Genomic DNA, 17,100 nt, shown 5'->3' with positions numbered 1-17,100 from the left:
CAGCTCGTACTATCCTCCTCCATAGTAATGTTCCTTTTCGTTTTTGGGGGGACGCTGTTCTTACCGCTTGTTATTTGATTAATCGTATGCCATCCTCTGTCTTACACGATCAGATTCCTCACTCCCTTCTCTTCCTTGACCAACCACTTTATTTTTTTCCTCCTCGTGTCTTTGGTTGTACTTGCTTTGTTCGTATTCTCACTCCTGGACAGGACAAGCTTTCCGCCAAAGCCATGAAGTGCCTCTTCTTGAGATACTCCAGACTTCAGAAGGGTTATCGTTGTTATTCTCTTGAGACTCATCGATACTTTATCTCCGCTGATGTCACCTTCTTTGAGGACTCACCATTCTTTTCCACCACTTCTGAGTCTCTTCCTGTTTCTGAAGTCTTGCCTATTCCCATTGTCTCCCCACCTGATGCTATGCCTCCTCGACCACTTCAGGTTTATCATCGTCACCCTCGTGTCGTTGCTCCTCTCCCTTTTGCTGAGGCACCTGCTGACTCACTTCCTATCCCTTCGGCTTCACTTGCCCCGGCTCTGCCTTCTCCTAATGACTTACCCATTGCTGTTCAGAAAGGTACTCGCTCTACTCGTAATCCTCATCCTATTTACAATTTTTTGAGTTATCATCGATTATCTTCACCCTATTCTGCTTTTGTTTCTGCTATATCCTCTGTTTCTCTTCCAAAAAGCACCCATGAAGCTTTTTCCCATCCAGGCTAGTGACAGGCAATGGTGGATGAAATGGCTGCTCTACACTCTAATGGCACTTGGGATCTTGTTGTTTTACCCTCTGGTAAATCTACCGTTGGCTGTCGTTGGGTCTACGCAGTTAAGGTTGGTCCTGATGGTCAGGTTGATCGCCTTAAGGCCCACTTAGTTGCTAAAGGCTATACTCAGGTTTATGGTTCTGATTATGGTGACACATTCTCTCCTGTTGCCAAGATTGCTTCTGTCCGTCTGCTTCTCTCCATGGCTGCTATGTGTTCTTGGCCTCTTTATCAGTTGGATATTAAAAATGTCTTCCTTCATGGTGATCTTGCCAAGGAAGTTTATATGGAGCAACCTCCTGGTTTTGTTGCTCAGGGGGGGTCTGGTTTAGTGTGCAGGTTACGCCGTTCTCTATATGGCTTGAAACAATCTCCTCGAGCATGGTTTGGCCGTTTTAGTTCTGTTGTTCAAAAGTTTGGCATGATTCGCAATACAGCAGACCATTCAGTTTTCTATCATCATAACTCTTTGGGGCAATGTATTTATCTGGTTGTTTATGTAGACGACATCGTCATTACAGGCAGTGATCAAGATGGTATTTAGAAACTAAAGCAACATCTTTTTACCCACTTTCAGACCAAAGACTTGGGGAAACTCAAGTATTTCTTGGGAATTGAGATAGCTCAATCCAGTTCTGGTGTGGTCCTTTCCCAAAGGAAGTATGCTTTAGACATCCTGGAAGAAACCGGTATGTTAAACTATAAACCGGCAGACACACCTATGGATCCGAATGTCAAACTTGTACCAGGACAGGGGGAGCCTTTAGGAGACCTCGGGAGATATCGACGGCTCGTAGGTAAATTGAACTATCTCACCATTACTCGTCCAGACATTTCTTTTCCTATGAGTGTTGTTAGTCAATTCCTACAGTCACCATGTGATAGCCATTGGGATGCCGTAATCCGCATTCTTCGATATATCAAAAGTACACCAGGCCAAGGTGTGTTGTACGAGAACAGAGGTCATACTCAGGTTGTTGGTTACACAAATGCAGATTGGGCTGGCTCACCCACAAATAGACGTTCCACTTTAGGGTACTGTGTTTTTATTGGAGGTAATCTAATATCTTGGAAGAGTAAGAAACAAGATGTAGTAGCCAGATCTAGCGCTGAAGCCGAGTATCGAGCTATGGATTTGGCAACATGTGAACTCATATGGTTGAGACATCTTCTTCGAGAGTTGAGATTTGGAAAGGATGAACAGATGAAACTCATCTGTGATAACCAGGCCGCATTACATATTGCATCCAATCCAATCTTTCATGAAAGGACCAAACATATTGACGTTGACTGTCATTTCATTAGAGAGAAGATTGCATCAAGATGTGTTGCTACAAGTTTTGTTAATTCAAATGATCAACTAGCAGACATCTTCACTAAATCTCTCAGAGGTGGTCCTAGGATTAAATATATTTGTAACAAGCTTGGTGCATATGACTTATATGCTCCAGCTTGAGGAGGAGTGTTGAATATAATGTATTTATAGTGTATAATCTTTCCTTGTTAATATAGGTCACATGTATAGTAGTTAGGACTCCTAGCCTTGTATATATATATATTTCTCAATTGTAAGTAGATATTACATGAATGAGAATTAAGGTCTTTCTTCTTTCTCTCTCTCTCAACAATGCCCTTTATCCCAAGTATTTTGGAGTCAGCTCCATGAACCCCATTTCATCAAAACATGAATCCAATTTATCAAAGCATCATTTTAAGGGATTATTGACAAACTCATGTAACTTATTGGCTGCAACATACTTGTTCCCCTCCCCAGACCCAACTCTCTTAACTCCCCAAATATACTTTCATAATTTTAGCAACAGTCAGCACAAACTGAAATTAGATTTATGAAAGCTCATAATTGACAGAAAGACTAAGGTCTAAGGCAAACCAAAAGGTAGAATTTTGTTGCAGCCATGTAAGACAATGATCAAACAGTTCTACTAAAGATTACAAAATCCATGTAGACAATCGACTATACAAGTATAGATTCAATTTAGGACACATATTGCATTCATCCAAGCCATTTAATTTGTAACATCAAAACATGATGTAAACCTGCCTAGATGTTTATCTCTCACGCATATTATATGAATATGATCTTACAAGTATATATGTATAATATACGATCAGACTGTGCTTGTACTGATTATGCCAAGGGTGTAGATAACTAAATAAATAAACACAATAACAAAACCAAAGAAACATTTATATAGATGAAAGATCCGTCACTTACTCATCTTCAACGACATAATCAATGGATTCCATGGAAAGGTTTTTTCTTCCCTGGAATCAAGTCAGGGGGAAAATGTATTTTAGTTACAGCAGCTACATGGGAAGAAAATGAAAATGGCAACAAACTGACAAATGGAATGAATTAAATGAGAAAAGCTCAGTGGCCCCCTCTTGTAAAGGTAGATTGTAGAGTTAGATCTAATATATAAAATGACTGAAACACTCAAAAACAGACTATAACATCATGAATGATTTATGGGAGGTTCCAGGTTCAAGTCCCATTGGGGACAAAAATTTACCTATCAAAAAAAAAAAAAAAAAATCATGAGTGGTGAAGACATAGTTATACTTACAGGGGTACGGCCCCAAACAGTAGGGCGCTTATTCATTGGTCCACTTGCTATAGTCGTAGATTTTTTAATATGAGGGGATGAACGCTGGCCAGCTAGCTTATGTATGGAGCTAGCTTCTACAGGAACTTCTTCTAATTGTTCGCCAGAATAACTACCCTGCATTGCTGAACAACTATTACTTTGAGTCTGAAATTTGCCACTATTTTCTACATTCTCCTGATGAAGCAATGAAATTTGGGGTGGACTTGATGACAACTTCTGATTGGCTTCAAAACCATCACCTACTTCAGAGGACTTGGAACTTGAGCTATAACCTTCAGAGTCCTGCATCATAAAAATAGCTAGTGTTTGGTATTTTTCTTTTTAACGAAAGGATAAAAATAATAACTCAAATAACAATAAAATATCCACAAGCAATAGGTTTTCAGGACAACCAGATAATAATAAAACAACCAAGGGATATATATAGGAAAAGTGGCACTAAAATATCCACAAGAACAAAAAACAATAAAAGACCATAGCAACATCAGAGTGATTAAACCTGTAACAATAATGAATTGTGAACATTAAAGGGGAGTGATAGAGAAGAAACTATGTCACACTATGAGTTTAAGGAGAATGATAAAGAAAAACTAAGACAAAAGAAAAAAGATGTTTGGCGTAATCTGTGAAATGGTTATTAGAGAAAAATATTTAAACAATTCTCGAAACAATGAATTCAGATAACAATGATACCGGTAACTTGCAAGGTCTTAAACAATTAAATGAATGTTGAATAGTATTAGGATTTGTAAATCCTATGCCATTTCTTGTGATAAGACCAGGACAATCATGAGGACCGTAGAAACGTAATTAACATTAGTAATTCTGCAGATCTATTCCATTCTAATGTTGTTAAAAAATATGTATGAGCAAATGCAGACGTCCAAATATCATTATATAACCTTGGAGATGCAAAAAGACATGCACAAGAGACAACTCATAGGAAAGGAGCACAACACTAAGCATTTCTCATATGACATAAATGGTGCACATAGCTACAAAGATTTAATAATTAAAAGCCTGTACTTTAAAAAGATGCAACTGACTTACATTACATACCCACTAAAGAAACTATTTACCATTTACAAATTCTTTTAGTAAGATTGAGCATAGGTTAACATATAAAAATTTCTGTAGTTCATGTTCCCTTCTGAGTAAACTCTCTTCTAATACTGATAATAGATTCAGGTACAGCACGGATAAATTCCATTTTTTTAGCTGTGCATCATTAAGTCTAATCCATCATGGAATAAAGCTATGACCTTACATAAGGTTTCTAAAGGAATAACATAACATCATATGCTCACTAAGCTTTGTCTGACGGTACTAGTAAACAAAAACACAGCTCTCTTCATTATTTGCCGTCATTTTGTAATATTCCATGCACTTGAGACCCTTGTACTCATGAGCCAAAATAGAATATGAAGGAAAACTGTGTTTGGTAAGAGAACCTTCAGAATGCACAAGACGATACAAAAAAATTCATGTACCCATTTTACACAAATTTATGATTCTAGTTCTTGCTTGCACATCAATGAACTCACTTTTTAGTTCTGTTTATCTAGAGTCCTTAACAGGTGAACCAAGATGAAGTTATGATAAAGTTACAAGTGGATATGTCATTCTTCCCAAGTATGTTTTTCATGTTGTACCAGCATAATGAGTCCAATTAAAATATATCCACATTCATAGTTTATAAAAGTGAAAAAAAAAACTTCTGACTATTAAAAATGAGTACATGAGACTTTTTTTCCTTCATATTATGCACATGCACAATCAAAATTAGTCATACAGCCCTGAACAGAGATTACATTCAATCCTTAATTTGAGGATGGAACTGATAGTTCTTCTAAATTTAAATTAATTAAAAACAATTTGCAAAAATTTATAAAACATGTCAACAATAATATTATCTAACAGTATTTCAGTCACATTTTAATTCTAGCTTCACCAACCCAGGCTCCATAGACAACCTATATTTATAGAAGCAAGATCCTTAAGATGGAAAATGTCAGGCCAAGTGCATCGAAGGACACAGACAGATTGATCTAGCACATGCACAAGTATTATGCTAAGGAAACCTGTCTGGAGGAATCTAGCATCCATGACTGAAAATTTAGTGCATAAATTGAGTCATAATGTTCCATATGTAAATTTGTGGCAGGGTTAAGAATATGAAAACTATCAAGAAATATAATCCTTGTTAACTGATATTACATTTGGACTGGCAATAGCAAACAGTTAAAGAAAAAAGGCTAAAACTAGTAGAAGACGACTCTAAAAGAATAGTGTAATCAGTTCAGAAATTGAAAGAGAACAGAAAAGAAGGCATCAACTTCACCATTTTAATTTAACAACATAATTGTGCATTTGAAAGATGTTTAGCATAATAAAACAGAAGCCTGAGTTATTGATAAAGCTAAGTTTCTGCTACCACCTATTAATATGTAACTATAGAAGCTAACATTAAGAGTACAAGAACGAGCCTTATCATGACAAAGATCATCATCTCCATTGTTACCACTTTCACTGCAGGTTCCATTTGATGAATGTTCCAGATCATCATCTGTATCTGCATCAGGGTCTTCTGTTACATCATCATATCCATCATCTTCCAGGATCTCATCATCATCGTCATCATCGTCATCATCATCAGTTTGCTCCTCAGTCTCACATCCACTCTCTTCTGAATCAGTGTATAGGTCAGCAGACATGGACGCCTCCTGCACATAGTATTAGTTCATGGAGCTTTAAAAAAGAAAAAAAAGAAAAAAAAAGGGAAAGAACGTGAACTAATTAAAGCTGAAGCAATCAGTATTAACATATAGTGAAAGAACCACCCTTCACAGTTCAGGGATTTTAATAGCCTTATACCCCTACATTATATGGGTTCAAGTGTATGCGTCAAATGTGGCTATGTGTCTAACTATTTGATCCTTCATTTCCCCAAATTTTGAGATAGAGGGACCCTGACTGGAAATTATCTTAATAGTGGGTACTTGGATATGCAGTATAAGAAAAAAATAAAAAATCAGTTCAAATTCAATCAGAAGGAAAAGAAACATATCCTTGATAAAAGAACTCTTTTATCCCTAAATATCCTCAAAAATATATCCTAAAAAACCAGACAATCTCAACACTTTCCAGTTAGGATAATTAACAATGGAAAAAGGAAATAAATGAAGAATTAAATAGCCGCATCTAAAGCAAAACAGGTGTACTCAACAAGGATCTCATACCCACCCACACCCATGTCATTCATATTAGTATCGGTACATTGGATGAAGTTGAGAGGTCCAGGTATCGCAGACATAAACAATCAGTCCTTTTAAAATGTATGTTATTTTAACCAAATTTAGCTTTTTTTATTTTTCAAATATAGCTGTAAAGAAAAGTTATATCTTTTTTCTTTCTTTCTTGAACAAAATATTGCATTAATAGAAATAAGGGTGTGCAAGCACTAATCTCTTGGTTTTAGATCCAGTAATTATTCACAAAAATCCACTTAAAGAAAAAGAACCATAGCTTTAGTACTTTAATTAATTTGTCTGATAATTGGACAAATTATTCGGAAATCTGTCAACATATGGCTGAATGATTAAAAAAAATAGTAGGTAAAAAATTTCTGAATTTTATAAAACAATTCATTAGTTTTTAGAAAAAATTGCTCATGCACTAGACTCCTGGATCACCTGTAAATTTGTGATTAAAAACCCCTGTACAAAGTAACATAAAGATAAGCAGTAGCAAAAAACCTTGTCTAACCAAAATGCTACAAAAGCAACAAATTCCAAGCTCCATGAAAATTGGACAACTGAGTCCCTTGATCTACATCAATACATAAGCAGCAAAATGAAATGATAGAAATTCTGCAGTATTAAGCGTCTCTTTGCAGCTCTTTCCTTTTGTAAGATCCCATGAAAAAGGGAAATGAATCAAGAGACATGGAACTTTAAGAAAGGATGGAAGGATATTACGAGGGTAGGGGAATGCAAAGTGTTGAACAACGCATTTTCCTTAAAGCTTAAACTTGTAGGATTTGGGCTCCCAATAGATATTATGCAGTCTAACACCATTCCTCACATGTAGCCTCCATTTTTGGGCTTACTAAATTGGATAAATAAACATGTGATGGTGAGGTTCAAACGCATGACCTCCCACCAAACTAGGCTCTAATACCATATTGAACAACTAATTTTCCTAAAAGCTTAAATTCATAAGATTAGGGTCCACAATGTATATCATGCACTCTAACAAAAAAAATTTGAAAAAAAAAAAAAAAAAAAAAGATAAAGATAAAGAAATTTATAATTGGAGGTGAAAAGCTAAAATGAGATGGATGAAGGAAAAAAATTGTAATACCAAAAATGCCAAGAAAGGGTCAATACTGGTTCAAGAAATATACAAAGAATCACCTTCTAAGGCTAGCAAAAATGAAAAAAGGAAATAACTCAACATCAACAAACATTAATTGGAGACTCACTCCATACCCATCTATCTACAAAGTTGAAAAAAGGCATACTTCCTTCACCAAAGGCATCCATCGACCACATGACCTAAGACTTTAGAAAAAAAACATCCTTGAGCTCTAGATTAGAGATCTATACCCCTTCAAAAATTCGTTGATTGTTTCCTTGATAAACACTAAATAATGCATAACAAGGCTATTACCCACAATCTTGGCCATTGCTTTCCCACATAACTTCTTTTCTACAACACAAAGAATTTTTAATAAAGTTAGGCATAAGCCATGAAAGCCCAACCATGGAGAACATTAAAATCTGAAGTTGTTTTACCATTCACAATGTAGAAGAATGAGATTTGCCATTTCTCCTTTTTATATAGACAACACTAATTAACCAGATTACATATCCTATCTCATGGAGACTCGCAGAAACAAACTTGAGAGTGCCACAATATTTAAGAAACTAACAACTCCTTAATTAAAAGTATTCATATAGAAAAATCACTTTTTTCTACTGTAACTTTCTTTATATAGATACAAGTCATAAAATTCTGCATCTTTTCTAGTTCCTGATCATGGAAGCTTCTAATAAAACTCAGATTCCAGTGCCTAAAACTATCTTCCTTGCACTAATAATCACCTAAAGGAAGTTTTATTGTTAATTTCTGTAGCATTAATTTTTTTTTTTTTCAATAGATAAACCACAGAAAATTTATTAGAAAAAGGGAGCAAGAAAGCAACCCGAAGCATACAGGAAGTATACACAAGAAACCACAAGACAAAAAACGCAAAAAAGCAAACACTCACCAGCCCTCACCTAGAACCCAACCAATCAACAAAGTTAATTAAGGAATGGGGTTCTCCATCTAAATAAGACTTAGACCAAGAGAAAAGATTACAAACGAAGGAGTTTTTCAATCTTTGGATCGACAAAGCCTCATTATCAAAAACTATCATATTTCTTTCTTTCCAAACCGTCCAAAATAAACAGAGAGGAGCTGTCCGCCAAGTCTTTCCACGCTTCTTATCCACAAAGGAAGCAGACCAACCAAGGAGAGTGTCTCTAACCGTAAGCGGAAGGACCTAATTAACACCAAACAACGAAAACACAAGATTCCACAATACCCTCGCCTTGGGGCAATGAATAAGGATGTGATTTATTGTCTCCTCTTCATCACAACACAAGAAGCACCTGTTTGCTAAAATCCAACCCCTCCTTTTGAGTTGATCTTGGGTTAGAACCTTCCCCCAAAGAAACTTCCCAAGCAAAAAAACCCACCATTGTAGGCACACAAGGGCTCCAAATGATTCTCCAAGGAAATGAGACTGCACCACTAGAATCAAGAGTATTGTAAAGGGATTTTACAGAGAAAATCCCATTCTTAGAAGCATTCCACAACACTCTATCCTCCAGCTCAACAAAAAGCCTCTTTCCTTGAAGGATCGAAAGGAGACTCACTACCGCCTCCATCTCCCAATCATTAAAGGGTCTAGAGAAATAAGGAGACCATCCCCCATAGAGTCCCAACAATCTGCTACCCACGCATCTTGAGAGACCGCAAAGGCAAACAAAGAAGGAAAAGCCTCACAAAGGGGAATGTTTCCACACCAAATGTCCTTTCAAAATTTCACCCTTCTACCATCCCCTACAGCAAAAGAAACATTTTTGAACATCAGAAAGCCTTCCTTTCTAATTTCCTTCCAAAACCCCACCCCATAGCCCTCCCTAACCTCACGAGAAATCCACCCTCCACCTTCTTCCCCATACTTCCTACTTAATAAGCTTCCAAAAGGACTATCTTTCAACCGCAAAGTGCCAACTCCATTTACACAATAGGGACCTATTGAGAATAGAAATTTTTCTAATCCCCAAACCGCCTTTCTTTTTATGAGAACAAACCACATCCCACTTTACAAGATGGGGCCTCTTCTCCAACGCACCCCCATCCCAAAGGAAATCCTTTGGATTTTCTCAAACCTCAATCTAACAACTCTAGGCATACGCAGCAAGGACATAAGATAGATCGACATGCTAACCAAAGTGCTCCAAATGAGAGTGATTCTCCCCCCCTTGGAAATGAACTGCCTCTTCCACAAAGCAAGCCTCTTTCGCATCCTTTCTTCCACACCATCCCATACAGCCACCGACTTATGAGGAGCTCCTAGAGGGAGCCCCAAATAAGTGGAGGGGAGAGAACCCACTTTGCATCCCAATTCTGAAGCCAAAACCTCAATGTTCTCTACTCTTCCCACTGGCAGAATTCACTTTTGTTCAAATCGATGCTCAGACCAGAAATGGCTTCAAACCACATTAAAAGCCAGCTTAGAATAGCCATTTTCTCTTGGGAATCCTCACAAAAAACCAACGTGTCATCAGCAAACAACATGTGAGACACTTGAATCCCACTGCCACCCCTACCCCTTAACCTGCAGCATGTCAGGAAACCCCCCCTAACTGCTCTGTTAATGAGGCAGCTTAAGGCCTCCATCCCTAAAACAAACAAGTAAGGGGAAATGGGGTCTCCTTGCCTTAACCCTCGAGTGCTCTGGAAAAAACCCGCAGGCGATCCGTTAATCAAAACTGAAAAAGAAGCAATGGAGATGCACCACCTGATCCAACCAGCCCATTTCTCCCCAAAACCCATTTTTTGCATCACTGTCAACAGGAAATCCCAGTTAATATGATCATAAGCCTTCTCTAGGTCCAATTTGCATAACACACCAGCTTCATCCCCTTTCAGCAGCGAGTCTATGGCCTCATTAGCAATTAACGCAGCATCAAGGATTTGTCTTCCTTCAACAAAGGCATTTTGGGTAGGAGACACCACCTTACTTGCTACCTTCTTCAACCTATTAGCTAGGACCTTGGCGAGAAGCTTGTACAGGCCTCCCACCAAACTGATGGGTCTATAATCGCGTAAATCATCAGCCCTGCCTTTCTTAGGGACTAAATCCAGGAACGTGGAGTTCAGACTTCTAACAAATTTCCTCCTCTCAAAAAAATCCTTGAAGAAGCCCATTAGTTCCTCTTTGACGAAATCCCAACAAAACTGCCAGAAAACAATGGGGAAACCATTCGGACCAGGAGTCTTGTCCCCATTCAACTCTGAGAGGGCCAGAAACACCTTTTCCACATAGAACATCTCCTCCAACCTAGCAGCCTCCTCACTCCCAATTCTATCAAACTCCATACTGTTCATACCAGGGTGCCAGCCACTAGGATCCGATAACAGATCCTGATAGGCCCTCACCACACCCTTTTGAATTTCTTGATCTTCTGAAAGCCAGTTACCCTTAACTTTAATCTTTTTCAAACAATTCCTCATACTGTTAGAATTTGTCATCTTATGAAAGAATCCCGTGTTCTTATCGCCTTTCTTCAACCATGTTTCTCTTGATTTCTGCCTCCACGAGATTTCCTCCATAAGCACCCACTTCTTAAAGTCCTCCCTGACCTCTTTTCTAGCCTCTAACTCCTGCTCGTTTAAAGCTTTCTGCCGCTCCTGATCATCCCAAAAGGACACTTTGTCCAAGGCCATCCTCAAGTTCACCCCCACTTTACCAAAAACTTCCTTATTCCAATTCTTCAACTTAATTTTTAACGCTTTTAGTTTTTCTGAGAGAACAAAACTATAAGACCCACTATAATTGAAACCTTGCCACCAACCCTTAAGAAGCTCCTTAAAGCCCTTCTCCTTTAACCACATATTCTCAAAACAAAATGGAATTGGACTTCTCCTCACCCCACCCCCATCTAACAGAATTGGGAAGTGATCAAACACGGGCCTTGGGAGAGTGCTTTGAGACACCCCACTAAAATGATTTTCCCAATCCTCCGAAATCAGAAAACGATCCAGTCTTGACCTGAATTGACCATTCAGCCCTCCACTCCACGTATAAGGCCCTCCCTAAAGAGGTAAATCTCTTAAAGCCAACTCATCTAACACCTTCGCAAAACCTTCTCATGGAACCAAACAATCTTCCTTCTCTACTACGTTCACTGGGAAATCTAATCATGTTGAAGTCCCCACTGATGCACCAAGAATCAGACCACAACCCTCGAATGGCACCTAACTCTTCCCAAAAAGGTTCTCTATAACTTTTCAAAGTCGGTCCGTAGACCCCTGTAAAAAACCACATGAACCCATCCTCGCAGTTCTTAAAACGACACAAAATTGAGAAGATTCCCACTTCCAGGCCTACTAACTCCAAAACTCTCTTATCCCAGAAGACCACCACCCCTCTAACTGCCCCCCTTGCATTCACAGCTCCCCAACCTAAGAATCTTCCCACACCAAGACTGTGAATAACCCCCTGGGACATGTCTTGAATTTTAGTCTCCTACAAACACACCACATCCACTTTTTGCGACCTGATTAGGGCCTTAATTACCTTTCTTTTATTTCTGTCATTAGCCCCTCTGACATTCCAGGAGAGAATCTTTAGCTTCACCTAACGGTCGAGAATCTGACCCCACTTTCTCTGACCAGAGAATTCTACTTTCTTGCTCCATTATAATTAATAGACCACTCTAGTTTTTTCAATTCCCGATCAAACTTAGTGGACCTTGACAAGCCCTTCTTCAAATTTTGCTCTCTTTTTCTCTTGGTCCTTAGGAGCAAATTCAGGATTTCGCCTTCAAAACCATCCGTAGAGAAGCCCAAAAATTTACTAAACCTCACTAGGCAGCTGTTGTCCCAACGGCATCCTTCCAAGTCCTGAAACAACCCCTCAAACTCCCCTCCCGCATCTTCTCCAGCCACTGACTTCTCTCCCTTAGAGGCCAACACCCCATTGCTACCATTAGCCAGAATGATACTCAACGGGGTCTGCTCCTCTTTGTTAACCACAGAAGCCAAACCACCAAAGGACTCTCCACATCACATATCAAGCCTTGGATACTAGTCATCCACCCATCCTAACACAAAAAGAAATGAAATTATTGAATGCATGTCAACCTTTTTTAATAGGCTTACACTTCACCTTCTTTTTTTTACTTTCAAAGAAACTCTTGCTATTATTGAGAACACTCCACAACCACATATCAAGCAAAAACCTAGTCATATGCCCTTTATTCACATAAAAAGAAATGAAACCCTTGAAAGCATTCAACCATTTCTAAAAGATTTTCACTCAATTTGATCCAAGAGTCCAAGGGTTCATTGTTATCCCTGAACACCACCTTCCTTCCATCTCACAAATTTAGTCGAAATATAGAACTCTTCCTCTCTTTAAAAAACATTATGAATCATCTACATATTAAAGGTTTGTTAAGAAACACAAATTTTATAATCCCTCACATCTTTCATCCCACAGAAAGTCCCTTTGTTGCTTCTCTGGTCTCAGCCTAAGTGAAGTTGGCATATTTAGACAATGAATTGCCTCTTCCATGACACTAAATGTTTTTCAAGCCTCTACACCATTACATCTCATACTACTTTGGCTCTTTTTTTTTTTTTTTTACACTCAAACACAAATAAGAAGATTCTATTGACTTATTTCTAAATCTAATATCAAAACGTAATACACAACACCACATGTATGTGTGTGTTCATATGCTAGATATGGTGGGATATATAGAAAAGTGTAACATCAATGAATTTTTAATCGTGGATACATATGTATCCTTGCCATACTAAAAGGACTACCGTTATTAGCATCAAACCAACAGGAACTCATACAAGTTAAATCTTCTAATTGATGATAGGGCCGGAGAAAGAACTTTAATTTGTTTATAAGGTTATTGTCAAAGTTCACTCTAGAGAATTTTACCAAAATACTATCTCTTGTTCCCAATGGCCTTTTCCATAAATAAACAAACCTTAGTTATAGTCTTAATTGTCAATAGGATAGTGGAAGACTAAAGCAAGCATAAATAATCATTTGGACCAAAATTTGAGTTAATACCCATATTACAAAAGAAGATTCAATAAAGACCAGACTAGTAGAAGATATAAATAAAATAATGCATTTATGTGAGAAGGTTTTTAAATGCAATTGGACCAAAAAAAATTAAAATAAATAATTAAAGAAAAAAACACATGCACAGAAAGAGAGAGAGATCATTAGAATTTTACCCCAAACATATTATTATACTCCTCTAGGAGAGTTATGACAATAGCTTGAGCATGGTTAGCAGCAGCAGCTGCTTGCAGAAGCTGAGCAGAACCATCCCCACCCACATCAAAATCATTTTCAAGCTCGCAATCACCAGCCAAAAGGGGACGAAGAAGTAAAGGTGCCATGCAAGCAGACACAGCTGAAGAGCTCATTCGATTCTCAGCTTTGTGAGAAGCCACAGTTTGCATCATCATTAGAATTCTGGATGCAGAGGAATGAAATAAACAAGTTTAAACATGGAGAAGTGCAACTGCTGCTAAATTAGAGCAAGAAAGCAAAGAAAGCAAATAAACTATTTTTTGAGAAAAACTGCAAGCCTAAAATTGATCCCTCGAATGGGACATAGCCACAAGAAAAGAATAATTTTCAGTAAGAAACAATAATGTTGTTTGTAACAGGAATGGTTATTTTAATCATAGTCCATAATCAGCATCTAGCCCATAATATTTTATATCAGAAATAACAAATTCTTAGAAATGAATTAGTGAGTACAATTAAGGATGAGATATCCTTCCAAAAGATACAAAGAACTGATAAAAAAAAACATAAGAACAGGCCCAAAACACTCCAAAAGAAACTCAAGATAAGCTGCACAGCTGAGAGGCTAAAGGAAATGCACAATGCAAACAAATTATCTATGTCTCAGGGAGGTAAAAACCCTACAAATGAAGAAAGAAATAAAAAAATTTCCCTATTTCAACAGTTTTAGATTGCCCCACTACTTTTATTCATCCAATTTTCTCCTTCATTAATTTTTATAGATTCCTAATTTGAAAGGGGAACTTCCTATCTTCATCTCAACCTCAAGAAAAAAGGGGAATTCTTTTTTTTTTAAAAATAATAATAATAACATGGCAAAGTTAATCACCATAATAGTTGTTGAATAATCAGGATTTCTTTATTCACTTACTCCAAATGGGGGTAATTTATCATACACTTGAATAAAGATTTTAGTCTTGTTAACCAAAGAAAGGCTAACTTACACAACCACAACTAGGTGGGGTGAATGGGGAGATAGGTTGGTGTGGGTGGGGTGTTGGCACAATGATGACAACAATAATACTACACCTTTCAACCATAGACCACCTAAAGGAACTGTGAACTTAGATTGACTAAAATATTTAGACACTTTATATAAATGTAATTGTGTTCTGCAACACAATTTACATACCAACATGTCATCTCTTGAGTAACCAAATTTTCTAAAAGTTTTAGTTACTAGGATTTGAGCCAGCAATGTATATACTCTAACACCCTGCGCCTTAAGTGCAGCCTCATACCCCCTGTGGGTAGCATAGAAAGGCAAACAAATCACAAATTTGTTATTATAGATAATTACACAAATAAATAGATGGGAGCGGACTTAAACCCAAGACCTCCATTTAATTAAAGCTCTAATATCATATTAAAGAACAATGAATAGGATAAGAGAATGCGCTTTCTCATTTCCTTGTTCTTTAACATCCTCAAATTTAAGATATCAAAATATGATACCCACACCTGTTCCTTGACAACAATAAAAATGTAATGATATGCACAAAAATTAGTAGAAATTAGTCCATAATAAAAAGAAAAATTAGAGGCTGAAGAAAGTTTTGATGCTATATGAACGGGGAGAATTCCTTAACTAAGGAGTCCTAAATGTGTTTTGACTGCTTGGAAATCCATAGTTCAATCCACGACATAAATAATATATAGAACTTCAATTGAAATTATTTATATAAATAATAAAGAAACTAATAACATAGACACAGATTAGTAGAGATGCATGATAGTTTTCATTAAGTTGGCATTGAATTTTAATGGTTTTAATAACAAGATCTATGGTCAACAATGACAGAGCTAGGAAGAAGGTAATTAACCCAAAGAATTTCAGGGAAAACAGAATTAAGTATAGTGCCCTTCTAGGTTTTTTAGCCCTCTGGTAAAATATACTATCTCCATGTGCTGTTTATTCCTGAGTCAGAGAAATGCATTTCTGTTGCATGTTATTCCTTCTCTGGTGTTTAATATTTGAACCATGCAAACAAATACAGCCCAAATAGTTACATTTTTTCTAGTCAAGGATTCCAGCAATACTGTTGTCATGAGAGTTGTAACTTTTCCACAAGCCTGAAGGGTTAACCTCATTATAAAACAACCACTTCAGAATGCAGTAAAACTGGTGGAACCCACAGATCTAGAAGAAATAAAATTCTTAAATATTCAGCACTCATTATTGTTGGAATAGCAGAGAATAACAGGCAGAAGGACAAAATTTTAAAATAAGTCTTGTCACATGAGCAATGGCAACCAACTGCTTAACTGATGAAACTGGCAATACTGCACCTTCAACAATATTTTTTTATGAGAAACAACAAAGTGATATATTGAATTAGGAATGAAGAAGTACAAAAGAAGGATGAGGAATCCTCCTATAAACAAGAACTAAACATAAGGAATACCAAAAACCATAAACCATAAGGTAATTACAAAAGCACCCTCTCCTTGCTAACCCACACCCTTGGAACTACACATCGCTAACCAAACAAGTTGAATCACGTTAAGGAGATGCCCTTAAAAGTTGTGGTACAAGAGGCCCAAAAAGAAGCAAGGAAATGAATAGTATCTTGAAGACCCTCTAAGGTTATTGTCTTGTCCTAAAAAATCTTAGCATTTCTTTCCACCACACAACCCAAATTAAAGAAAACAAGCGGTTTGCCACAACACTAGGCCTCTTTTGGAGCTTGCCAATCCCTTATATTTAATAGTCATCATGTCACAAATACTCCTCAGGGGAACCCAATGCATCTTGGCCAATCTAAATAATATGTACCATAACCCCATCATCGAAGGACAATGAAGAAACAGATGATCTACTAATTCTCCATGCTCCATACACAGCTTACAAACATTAGGACTAAAGGCTTTGTATGGTCTTCTCAACTGTAGCATGTCATTAGTATTTACCTTCTTATGTGCCACTAATCAAGCAAAGAACTTGATCTTAAAAAGGATTTGAGATTTCTAAACAAAATTATTAGGGAAAAAAGGAATTGGATCAGAATAGTGGGACAAGACTAGAGAAAAAGACTTGATTGTAAATAAGTCTGAAGAAGATAAAGACCAAGCTC

General features: G+C 37.3%; 1 protein-coding gene across 2 annotated transcripts in view; it reads right to left on the bottom strand.

The window, feature by feature from the left end:
* Positions 1-17,100, bottom strand: part of LOC100259137 (rho GTPase-activating protein REN1) — a 49,983-nt gene that overhangs the window by 5,659 nt on the left and 27,224 nt on the right. For both annotated transcript variants that reach the window (XM_059735018.1, XM_010666073.3), the window contains exons 14-17: positions 13,945-14,188; positions 5,889-6,125; positions 3,361-3,684; positions 3,009-3,058 (exon numbers count right to left, since the gene is read on the bottom strand). In XM_059735018.1, coding sequence (XP_059591001.1) covers positions 3,009-3,058; positions 3,361-3,684; positions 5,889-6,125; positions 13,945-14,188 — 855 coding nt within the window. The remainder of the gene's footprint in view (positions 1-3,008; positions 3,059-3,360; positions 3,685-5,888; positions 6,126-13,944; positions 14,189-17,100) is intronic.

Source organism: Vitis vinifera, chromosome 18 (genome assembly GCF_030704535.1).
Source record: "Vitis vinifera cultivar Pinot Noir 40024 chromosome 18, ASM3070453v1".
NCBI classification, from domain to species: Eukaryota; Viridiplantae; Streptophyta; class Magnoliopsida; order Vitales; family Vitaceae; genus Vitis; species Vitis vinifera.
Note: the sequence above shows the minus strand (reverse complement) of the source record. Positions and strands in the feature narration are given on the sequence as shown.